Source organism: Cervus elaphus, chromosome 21 (assembly GCF_910594005.1).
Source record: "Cervus elaphus chromosome 21, mCerEla1.1, whole genome shotgun sequence".
NCBI classification, from domain to species: domain Eukaryota; kingdom Metazoa; phylum Chordata; class Mammalia; order Artiodactyla; family Cervidae; genus Cervus; species Cervus elaphus.
The window spans coordinates 35,506,333-35,518,910 of record NC_057835.1 but is presented as its reverse complement, the minus strand read 5'-3'; the positions used below and the strand labels follow the sequence as shown (position 1 = coordinate 35,518,910).

General features: G+C 35.3%; 1 protein-coding gene across 3 annotated transcripts in view; it reads right to left on the bottom strand.

Moving 5' to 3' along the window:
- PREX2 (phosphatidylinositol-3,4,5-trisphosphate dependent Rac exchange factor 2) overlaps positions 1 to 12,578 on the bottom strand; it is a 291,844-nt gene that overhangs the window by 76,939 nt on the left and 202,327 nt on the right. For all 3 annotated transcript variants that reach the window (XR_006336296.1, XM_043879148.1, XM_043879147.1), the window contains 2 exons: positions 7,939 to 8,041; positions 1,358 to 1,501 (listed from right to left, as the gene is read on the bottom strand). Coding sequence is in view for 2 of the 3 variants with exons in the window: in XM_043879148.1 (XP_043735083.1) it covers positions 1,358 to 1,501; positions 7,939 to 8,041 (247 nt within the window). In the remaining variant the exon portion in view is untranslated. The remainder of the gene's footprint in view (positions 1 to 1,357; positions 1,502 to 7,938; positions 8,042 to 12,578) is intronic.

The following is a 12,578-nucleotide window of genomic DNA, read 5'->3' as shown; positions in this document are numbered from 1 at the left end:
AATTGTGGTGCTGAGAGTCCCTTGGACTGCAAGGAGATCAAATCAGTCAGTCCTAAAGGAAATCAACCCTGAATATCCACTGGAAGCACTGATGCTGAAGCTGAAACTCCAATACTCTGGCCACCTGATGCAAAGAGCTGACTCACTGGAATAGACCCTGATGCTGGGAAAGATTGAGGGCAGGAGAAGAGGGTGACGAAGGATGAGATGGTTGGATGGCATTACCAATACAATGGACATGAGTCTGAGCAAACTCTGGGAGATAGTGAAGGACAGGGAGGTCTGGAGTGCTGAAGTCCATGGGGTCAGAGTTCAGACATGACTTAGGGACTCAACAACAACAACAACAGCATTGTTTTTAAACTACGGCAATTGAAGGAGGGGTAATCTATCTTTCAGAATTATAACACGCAGGAGGCACAAAGCAGAATTTTCATTTGGTCGAGAATTTAGATTTCACACGTCGGTCGGTTCTTCAGTTACCAAAATTGATTTTATTCCTCTATTCTATTTTTATTAAAAAAAAAAAAAAACTCCACAGCAAAACCAAAGCAGTCTTAAAAACTTAAAATAAGAAAAAATGTAGTATTCTGTGGTACCACTTAGAGAAATCTTGTGATCACAACATGAATCTTTTTTTAAAAAAATCATAGACAAAAAGAAACTATACAATAATCTGGATTCCTGACCTTTCTGGCTTTTGTGACTCCAAAGATTAAAAAGATTCAGGACCTTCCCTGGGAAATCAGTTCACTGCAAGAATCTTCTTATTCATGTCAATCTTAATTTCTTCTACTGTGGTTAACACTCATTGTTCATTTGCCAAAACAATTTTTTTTAACTTATAAAAGGGATACATTTTTACTGACAAAATTAACATAATGCAAAAAACTCAAAGAATAAAAAATCAACAATTTAAACAATTTAATCACCCAGTGATATTGAAAACATTTTATATATATGTAAGTATATACATACATGTATGACATAATTGAGTTCATAAATTTTTTGTAATCTGATTGTGTATACTATCAAACTTTTTCTATCTCATAAAATACTTTAACCATATGTTAATGGCTTTGCAATAATTTATTTAAGGCAAATCAATTTATCTTTATTTAAGCCACTCATGTCTTATTTCTCTATTATAAATAATGCTGCAATTCTGCTTGATAAATATTTATACCACACATGATTTTCCCTTAATAGACAGTCAGACAAGGAAACATACTAAGTATTCAGAATAAACTTCTGAATTGGTTGAAAAAGAATGATGGTTATTATTACATTTCTTTTAAACAACTGATAAAGAAAATAATCTAAAAGTACATGAAAGTACAAAAAAGAAAGCAATTACCTTGTGAAAAAAGAACAGGATGAATTTTAAACCCTCCTCCATTTTTCAACCGTTGAGGCAGTTGTTCAAAATGATAACTATCAATGTAGAAGTAAACTTTCAGAGCTTGCCGGCTTCCTTCTGCTTGATAAGTAAGAGGAACATCTAAAATGACATTTAATGTTATATTACTTCCTATCATCAGGGTATGTTATATAGTATGTTTGTTAAAAACTAGTATTCATCAATTACTTTACATTAAAAGTACGCACGTATATTAAGTTCAGGTTCGGCATACTTAACAGCACTGTTTGGTGAAAGAGTATTAAATCAGGTTCTCATTAGCTAATGCAACAGGTTTATTACTGTACTGTATATAAAATTCTGTAACAGAAAACTTCATTACATTTTGACACACCAGACGTCTCAGTTAACTAAATGAGAAGTTTAGATACACGTGGTTTGGAATCAAAATCTCCCAAGGCAGCTGCCTCATTCATATTTTAGTCAAGATGACTCCTTGGGGTACACTTGTGAAGTAGCGTGCAAGAAACTGAGTGCATAGCAACCATTATCAAAATTAGCATGGGTTTTGCAAACTCCACTCTCTGAGCACCAGATCAAAAAGGTATTACCTCTGTCCCTGCTTTACACTCATTAGACATTATCTGTTTAAATTCTTTTAGCTACTTTCAAAGATCCTAAATTTAATTACTCACAACAAAACTCCAACCAACTTGAAAAGCTGGAATGCTGCAGTAGTATTTCACAGTGCTATCATAAATCCTTCTTATTTTATGATACTTGTCTGTGACAAATAACTTCCACTTCATTAAAAAGAATGCAAACTCTTCCTAAAAGGCTACAATAGTCACATTAACCAGTTTAAAGTTAAGGCCAAAACAGAGTAAGTATTTAATATATGTTCTTGACTCAATATTATTTTTACCCTGCTTCTTGAAATAAAACTGTATAAAAGTAGAGCTCAAGATTAAATACCATAAGTGATCACAAATTCCAGGTTTCTTACTAAATGTATCTAATACTGCATATCAATAGAGGACTTATTGTATTAACATCTACAATTCCTCTTTATACCATATAATTATGCTTATTTTTTGTTTCTTTTTTTTTAAGGGAGACGTGAAGAAATTGAGGTTAGGAAAGAGAATAAACAAATTTCACAGTTGAAGATTTGGAAGTTAAGTGCATTTTAATGAGTGGGAAAATTCTTTTTTTTTTTTTCTGGTACTAAAAGAAAAAAGATGCATGAATACTAAATAAATTAGAGATTAAAATATACAAAATATCTGTATCCTCTAGTTCCCCTTTCCATACAATGCCTCTCATATATATTATAATTTGGTTAAATTCTATCCCTTAGTTCCAACGTTGTCAATCTCTGTATTTGGATATTTGTATTTATAATCTCTGTATTTGTAAAACATTATTGGAAGGAAAATGATAATGCAGCAGTATCATATCACTGCGTTAGCAAAGCACAAATAAAGATGCTACACCAGGAATTAGGAAACTGAAAAATGATTGAAAATGATCAAGTATACTAAATCTAAAATGTGGTTAAAACTAAGAGTGCTATGTGAAAGACTTTTCCTCAAGGTATTTGCTACATATGTAAAAGTAACAGAGATGCTAGTGGTAAAGGATCTGCCTGCCAATGCAGGAGACCTAAGAGACATGGGTTCTATCCCTGGGCTGGGAAGATCCCCTGGAGGAGGACACGACAACCCACTCCAATAAGCTTGCCTGGAGAATTTCATGAACAGAGAAGCCTGGCTGGCTATAGTCCATGGGATCGCTGAGTTGGATATGACTGAGCAATTAACACCTTCATTTTCACTAATTACATCATATGACATGGGAAATATTTTGTACTTCCTCTATACCAAAGTGGGTCAGACTGCCCTTTTATTCCTTTGTATCTCTCACTAGTAGCTAAGGTTCATGCCAACAGGGATTTTATTTTACTTAATCAATATTATATCCCTAGAACTTAGTTCAGTACCAAGCATGTTATATACACCTTATAATTATTTGTTCAAAGAAAATGAAATATCTTTAATCCAGATATTTGAGTTCTACTTGCTTGGCTTGCATTTTTCTTCAGAATCTCATTGTTCCTTAATGCAAAAATAAGACTGTGAATAATGCTAAATGGAGCTTTTTTAAAAGAACACAGATTAATAAAGCAGAGACAGTGGCCTCAAATATTTACTGAATACTATCATAAGCCTTATATAGTGCTAGAGACTTTCAAATACATTATTTTCTTTAAGCCTCACAATCCCATGAGTCAGGGAAAGCTAATATTCTCCTGCTTGCAGATGAGAGTGGAGCCTGGATTTGAGCTCGGATTTCTTGATGTCAAGGCCCAGTGTTCTCTATATGCTTCATGCTTCCAACCCTCTGGACTCAGTCCTTCCCTTATAGACACTCAGCCAACTAGTCTTCATCACAGTGATGCAAGTTAGTCAATCTGACCCCTCTGCTTCTAGGCTTACAGAAAGATCAAGTCACATGCAGTTAATAAAAAAGGTTTAGTTTTCTTACACTATTTCAATATGACGTGATGACACTTGGGTATAAATAATTCTCTTCTTTGTTAAAACAACTCAAAATAATAACTATACTATCGTAACAGTTTAAATTTGCTTAGAATACCTAGTATCATAGCCTTGGAACTGACTTGTCACTGGAGAACTAACTTCAAAAGTTGAGATTATGCTTCAGGGAAATACATAAAAATGTACTGCCACACAATATAGCACAAGTTTTGTGCTTATTGTGTCTACATTTATAATGTTATTTATATAATGTCAAAATATTATGTACATGGTCTCAATTACCTTTATTATTTAGTATATATTTCAATATGCCAAAGTTAAATCTCTCATAATGAATGTGCAGCAAATATTTTATCAAACTTAAAATACTGGTTCATCTCCAGCTTACTCAACAGACCATTCACCAGTAATGTCGTATTTGAATCATGGACAACATGCTCCTTTGAAGTTATGGTTCCTCAGGCAAAATTTAAAAGAAAAAGTATCAGGTTACACTGTGAAAATAGAGTTTCTCTGCCTTGTAGTGAAATTATTCCTATATTATTCAAGTAAATGAAAATATATTCTATTTTATATCTGCCCACAGAAGACCGTACAATTTGCCCCAATTTGCCCAAATAATATTATCCTTATCAAATAATCCCCTTTACCAAATACTCCCTAGAATACAGCCTAAACCCCTAACATTGTAATTCATGTTTTTGTGCTCTCATTTATCAGTGGAGATGACACTTTAATAAGATTTTATTCTCTCTGCCCACATAATTTAATACAGACAGGATGAACCACTTCCCATCTCCACAGCTACCCTCAAGGTCAAGTCACCGTCATCCCTCACCTGGGTCACTGCAAGGCCTTCCTAAGTGGCCTCTCTGCTTCTGCCCTTGCCTGGTAAGGTCCACTCAACACAGCGGCACACGCTGCCTTTGGTTTAGTATGTGCCATTCCCCTGCTCAGTGGCTCAATGAGAAAGGCAAAGCTCTTTCAAAGACCGGCCTCCTCTTTGCTCTCAGCCCCTTCTCCTTACCCCTCTCTGACTTTGCTCCAGGCACCCAGCCCTCCCTGCTATCCCCAGAATGTGTCACACATGCTCCCACCTTGGGATCTTTGTTCTCACTGTTTCAGTGAACCTGGAACACCCTTCTCCCAAATACAGTAGGCCCTTTACTGAATTTCTACATTCACAGATGCAGAAATACATTCACAGGTTCTGCATTCACAGATTCTACCAACTGCATGTCCAAAAAAAAAAAAATCCAGGAAGTTCCAAAAAGCAAATTTGAATTTGCTTCCGACCAGCAACATTTTGACCATTTACACTGGTATTTACATCAGAGCACTTATTAATATATTGGTATTCTAAGTGATCTAGAGATAAGTTAAAGTATACAGGAGGATGTGCATAGGTTACATGCAAATACTACACCATTTTATATGCTACTTGAGCATCCGTGGATTTTGGTATCTGAGAGGTTCCTGGAACCAATTCCTGAGAGATAACTCTGTCTGTGTGACTTGTTTCTGGTCTTCACCCTCCTCCTTAGAATGCTTCCCTCCCTAGCATTACACACAGGCAACCTTTCACCTGCCCCTTCAATTTCCCTCTTTGTTCTTTTCTATGTCCCTTCATGCAGTCATATTATTATCTTCTAATTTATCATCAAATTAACTCATTTATTTCCCATATTATCTCTGTCTGCTTAGTCCTCTACTCCATTCAGCACCTGGAAATGTGCTTTGCCATAGTAGGCATTTTAGAAATTTTTGATAAATGATTATCATTCCTAGATAACAAATTAAATGAATATTTATTGAGTCCCTATTTATTGTACTAGATATCGGAAATGTGAAAATAAATAAAAACCTTTCCAAGTCCTGAAGATACAGATCTTCTACCATAATTCATAGGACCCTTACACTTATTGATAAATAAGAACCAGAAAAATAACAAACTGCTAAAAGATTTCTTGGCCCAATAGACACATTTTAAACCTATATGTGACAATATAGGTTGAAGTGGTATATAAATGATGATAATGTGCAGAAACTAAAAGATATAGAGATTAAACCTTAAGAACTATTTCTCTGAATGCAGATTTCTAAAACAATGCCCTTGTTAGGTTTAACAATGGCAAATAGCTAAATGAAAGGGATACTTTTCAATCTTTCAATTGAACTTCATAACTTCTTTGCAACATTAGATACAACCAAGTTCTGTCAAAATGTTTTTCTTCATTCTGCACAAGTTTGTTTTTCCTTCTACTTTTATAACCATAAAATCTTTCTGCCTACTGCACTGTATAAACTGAATTGATATTTGTTCATTCATCTCCTTGAAAAAAACACATTGTGCTTTTTGTTTCAGGCATTCTCTTGGGTGCTGGAGGTACAACAATGAACAAGACAGGAAAAAGTTTTGCCATCTTGAAAACTGTACAGGATGAATAAGTGAATCAAAATAGTTAATATGATTATATTTGTACACATTAAAATTTTGACATGGATGAAATAATCTTTGATTTCCACTTTTAAGCTAGCAAAAATGTAAAATATGTGTCTACTCCTTCAGAATTAAATTATAAATTTTAACAATTATTGTCAGATCAAACAATTATAATGTCTCTCAATTGATTTAATCTAAATGCTACACAATGTGAGCATAACTTAGGTCTCTGTGTATTACTGGCTCTAAATGCTCGTGTATATTGCCTGCTAACACATTCTCTACAGGATCATTTGAGGATGAGCAGTGGAAACCCAATACAGTCATTTTTACTATATAATTGTTATATGTTAGAGCAAAAGTTCTGGATGCCTCAGAGATTATCTACATAGCTGGAAATATTAGGGCAGTTCTTTTACTAAAAAATATTGACATGAAAAAAATAGCAGAAAGGACAAATGTTCTATCAACCCATTTATAAAATTCAGAGAGAGAAAGCAGAATCAAGGTTAGCAGGGACTGGAGAAAGGGAGGAAGATAATTACTGTTTAATGCATATGGAGTTTCTGTTTGGGAGGATGAAAAAGCTCTGCAGATGGATGGTGGAAATGGTTGCACAACATTTTGAATAAACGGAAATGTACACCGAAACCGATTAAATGGCAAATTTAATGGTATGTATATTTTATCACAATAATAAAAAAGAAAGAAAAGACAATCTTGAGTAGCCCAAAATTTGCTGCACACACTCCAAAAAAGTTTTAGAGGTCAGATTAAGAGATAAAAATATCTGATGGAAGCAACCTAGATGCCCATCAGCAGATGAATGGATAAGGAAGCTGTGGTACATATACACCATGGAATTTTACTCAGCCATCAAAAAGAATTCATTTGAGCCAGTCCTAATGAGATGGATGAAACTGGAGCCCCTTATACAGAGTGAAGTAAGCCAGAAAGATAAAGAACATTACAGCATACTAACACATATATATGGAATTTAGAAAGATGGTAACGATAACCCTATATGCAAAACAGAAAAAGAGACACAGAAATACAGAACAGACTTTTGAACTCTGTGGGAGAAGGTGAGGGTGGGATGTTTCAAAAGAACAGCATGTATACTATCTATGGTGAAACAGATCACCAGCCAAGGTGGGATGCATGAGACAAGTGCTCCGGCCTGGTGCACTGGGAAGACCCAGAGGAATCGGGTGGAGAGGGAGATGGGAGGGGGGATCGGGATGGGGAATAAGTGTAAATCTATGGCTGATTCATATCAATGTATGACAAAACCCACTGAAATGTTGTGAAGTAATTAGCCTCCAACTAATAAAAAAATTAAAAAAAAAAAAAAAGATAAAAATATCTGTATAAGATTATAAGATTAGGTGTAGATTTAACTTATATATACTTTCTATCACTTTCCCAGTTGGTTTTATTATTTTACATTAAAAATAATTATATATATATAACTTAATCTTCATATCAAATATATTCATATCCAGGTTTTGCCATATATTGTTTGATAACAAAATAAATCTTATAAAACACATATGAAATATTTAACTACTTACTTGCAACCAATGGTTCCTCTTCTGATGGTTTAAAGTAGAAAGAAACCTTTTCCAAATCAAACAGTGCAACCAGTGTGTCTTCTAGCATGGCTTGTTCATCTGTCTAGAGAGAAAGAAAATCAATACATGATATGATTGGATTGTTTGAGATAGAGCATAACATAACATTACAAAACATCTCCAGACCAAAACTAGCTTCACTTGTGTTTTATTTACATACAAACCACATTATCAACATACCTAAGAACTTATTGCCTAAAATGAAATGAACTAATCTTCAGATTTACAAGTTTCTTTTGTAGCTTCATGTTTTTCTTTTCCTCTACTGTCTAAACGATTCTGAACAATTTTTCAGTCTATTTTGTAGCTAGATTCTAGTTATACTGATTTTATCTCTTAGTTACAGACAAATGTGTACACATAAACATCTTATTTGCCTCTAAATCTCTATAATCTTATAAATGTAACAGCTGAAAAGAAAAAATACTGTTTTCTTAAAAAGCCACAGTACATAATGGTCATCGTATTTTACAATAAGATAACCTATGCATTATTCAATTTGCAATTTATGAAAACTGTGATAAAATCAATTTGCATGTATGTGATGATTTTTCTTCCAAAGAGCTTGGGGACAAGAATCATTTTCACTTGCTTTTATAGGGACTTACTTCCCTGGTGGCTCAGAAGGTAAGGAATTTACCTGCAACCCAAGAGATGGAGGTTCAATCCCTGGGTCAGGAAGATTCCCCTGGAGAAGGGAATGGCAACCCACTCCAGTATTCTTACCTGGAGAATTCCATGGACAGAAGAGCCTTGTGGGCTATAGTTCATGGGGTCACAAAGAGTCGGACATGACTGAGCGACTAACTCTTCAATACTTTCAATCTAGAATCTTGTGAATATGAGATCTGATTTGTTTTAATCTTTCATTTCATTCCTATATTTTACAATTGAGGTAGGTAAGATCCAGACTTACTAGCAAGCAATTGCATATCTCAGTATCATCATCTTTTAGTACTGGGTTCTGGGCATCCTATTAGCAGATCAGGGTAGTATCAAAGTCTTTTACTAATTTGATCATGAAAGTATAATTAACTTTATCATACACATCTTTTCTTTCAAAAGTAACATTTATTTCCTTAAGAAAATCAATGGTCCTTTTAAACAATAATTTTAACATGCTATGTCCTCATTTTTAAAAGTTGCTGTAGCTTAAAATCATATTTTGGGGGCAGCATAAGTAGAGGGTGGAGATGGTAAAGAATTTCCATTGTGTGGGGAAAAAAATACAAAGGCAGCCCCAGACCCCAAAGAAGGACAGCATGGGTAACAAAAGGTTAACAGCATCATCACTTTGTACCTCAGTTTGGTACTTAATATAATGGATGGTACACAGTCAATGCTGGATAAATGTTTATGAGATTCTTACTTTTTAAAGTCCGTTGGAGGGTAGAAAAATGCTATAAATCTGAAATTGTAGGGACAGGACTAAAGAATGAGCATTTTTCCAGTTAAGAGGAATATATATACACAGGAAGAAATGTCCCAAACAGGCATTATAATACGTAGATGTGGTTAAAGTCATACCCAAGGACCTAGGACTGTGCTCAGCACCCAGAGACACATAGACTGCCAGTGACTGCAGCTCCCAGCGAGCCCTTCACAGTCCCAGGAGACTTTTATGCTCTTGTTACAGAGACAGAAAGATTATGGGTTTCCTAGACTTTTTAAAACTACCTTTGGATTTTGAAAATTAATTTTTAAAAATTAACTTAAGGACTGTTGCTGTTTAGTTACTAAGTCATGTCTGACTCTTTTGTGTCCCCATGGACTGTAGCATGCCAGGCTCTTCTGTCCATGAGATTTCCCAGGCAAGAATATTGGAGTGGGTTGCCATTTCCTCCTCCAGGAGATCTTCCCAACTCGAGGATCGAACTTGCATCTCCTGCGCTGGTAGGCGGATTCATCATCACTGCACCATCAGGGAAGCCCACCTTAAGGGTATCAGACACCAATTTAAAATAAAAAACAGCTTTCTTGAGATACAATTCACATATCATAAATTTCGCCCATTTTAAGTGCACAGCTCAAGGGCTTATAGTATATATACAGAGCTGTGTAACTGTCACCATCATCTGATTTTAGAATATTTTCCCCACTAGCATTGAACCTCCATATACCTTCCCCCAATCCTTAGCTCCAGGAAATGAATAGCCTACTATTAGTCTCTAAAATTTGTCTTTTGTATTATTACACAATAATGTAATCAAATAATAGTCTTTTGTAACTAGTTTATTTCTCTTAACAATATTTTCAAGGTTTATCCATGTGGTAGCATGAATCAGTAGCTCACTGCTTTTTATTGCTTAATAATATTCTATTGTGTAGATATACCCCAACTTGATTGTCACTCATCATTCAGTTTTTGGACAATCAGATTGTTTTCACATTTTAGCTATTATGAATAATTTTTCTAGGAACATTTGTGTACATGTTTTTGTTAGAATATGTTTTCATTTCTCTTGGATATTACCTATGAGTAGAATTTCTGGGTCATATGGAAATTCCATGCTTAACATTTGGAGGAACTGCCAAAATGTCTTCCAAAATGACTGCTCTCTTTTACATTCCCTTCAACAGTGTATGAGGGTTGTAATTTCTCCACATCCTCGCCAACGCCTGTGCCTATCTTTGTCTTTTGGGTTACATTCATCCACATCTCTGTGACAGAGCATCTTATGCAGTTTTGATTTGCATGTCCCCAGTGGCTAAAGACGTTGATCATCTTTTCATGCGCCATTTATACTGTCTTTGGAAAATGTCCATTCAAATCCTCTCTGCCTGCTTGTTAATTGAGTTGCCTTCTTATTCTTTAGTTTTAAAGGATTCGTTATATAATTTGGATGTAAGCCAGTTACTAGATGCATGGATTACAAGTTTTTTCTCCCATTCCTTTGTAGGTTTACTTTCAAATAAAAGTACCAGCACATGACCAGCCAATGGCAGGTATTAAGTAAGAAGAGAATACAAATGAAGCCTCATTAATTAATTCATTCATTCAACAAACACTTAATGCCTACATGTATTAAGAAGTGGGCATCTGATCTTATGTAATTTTTATTTGATAGGCAAGGAGTAATTAATATTTATTTTGTCTTTAAACACTTTTCACAAGAGGTGAAAATATGCTGTAGGAATGAAATAATGATTAAAGGCCCTTAGAGGAAATGGAGTAGCCCTCATAGCCAACAAAATAATCTGAAATGCACTACTTGGGTGGAATCTCAAAAAGGAGAAAATGATCTCTGTTCATTTCTAAGGCAAATCATTCAATATCACAGTAATCCAAGTCTATGGCCCAACCACTAATGCTGAAGAAGCTGAAATTGAACAGTTCTATGAAGACCTACAAGACCTTCTGGAACTAACACCAAAAAGAGATGTCCTTTTCATCATAGGGGACTGGAATGAAAAAGTAGGAAGTCAAGAGATATCTGGAGTAACAGATAAGTTTGGCCTTGAATGAAAAATGAAGCAAGGCAAAGACTAACAAAGTTTTGCCAAGAGAATGCACTGGTCATAGCAAACACTCTCTTCCAACAACACAAGAGGTGACTCTACACATGGACAAAACCAGAAGATCAATACTGAAATCAGATTGATTATATTCTTTGCAGTAAAAAATGGAGAAGCTCTATATGTCAGCAAAAACAAGACCAGGAGCTGACTGTGGCTCAGATCATGAACTCCTTACTGCCAAATTCAGACTTAACTTGAAGAAAGTAGAGAAAACCAATAGGCCACTCAGGTATGACCTAAATCAAATTGGTTATGATTATATATTGGAGGTGATAAATAGATTGAAGGGATTTGATCTGGTAGAGTGCCTGAAGCACTGTGGACGGAGGTTCATGACATTGTATAGGAGGCAGCGATCAAGACCATCCCCAAGGAAAAGAAATCCAACAAGGCAAAATGATTATCTGAGAAGGACTTACAAATAGCTGAGAAAAGAGAAGTGAAAGGCAAAGGAGAAAAAGAAATATATACCCATATGAATGCAGAGTTCCAAATAATATCAAGGAGAGATAGGAAAGTCTTCCAAAGCAATCAGTGCAAAGAATTGAAGAAAACAATAGAATGGGAAAGACTAGTGATCTCTTCAAGAAAATTAGAGATACCAAGGGAACTTTTCATGCAAAGATGGGCACAATAAAAGATAAAAAGGGTATGGACCTAATAGAGGCAGAAGATATCAAGAAGAGGTGGCAAGAATATACAGAAGAACCATAAAAAAAGATCTTAATCACCCAGATAACCATGATGGTCTGATCACTCAACTAGAGCCAGATATACTGGAATGCAAAGTCAAGTGGACCTTCAGAAGCATCACTACAAACAAATCTAGTGGAGGTGATGGAATTTCAGCTGAGCTATTTCAAGTCCTAAAAGATGATGCTGTTAAAGTGTCACAGTCAATATGTCAGCAAATTTGGAAAACTCAGCAGGGGCTACAGGACTGGAAAGGGTCAGGTTTCATCCCAATCCCAAAGAAAGGCAATGCCAAAGAATGTTCAAACTACCACACAATTGCACTCATCTCACACACTAGCAAAGCAATGCTCAAAATTCTCCAAGCC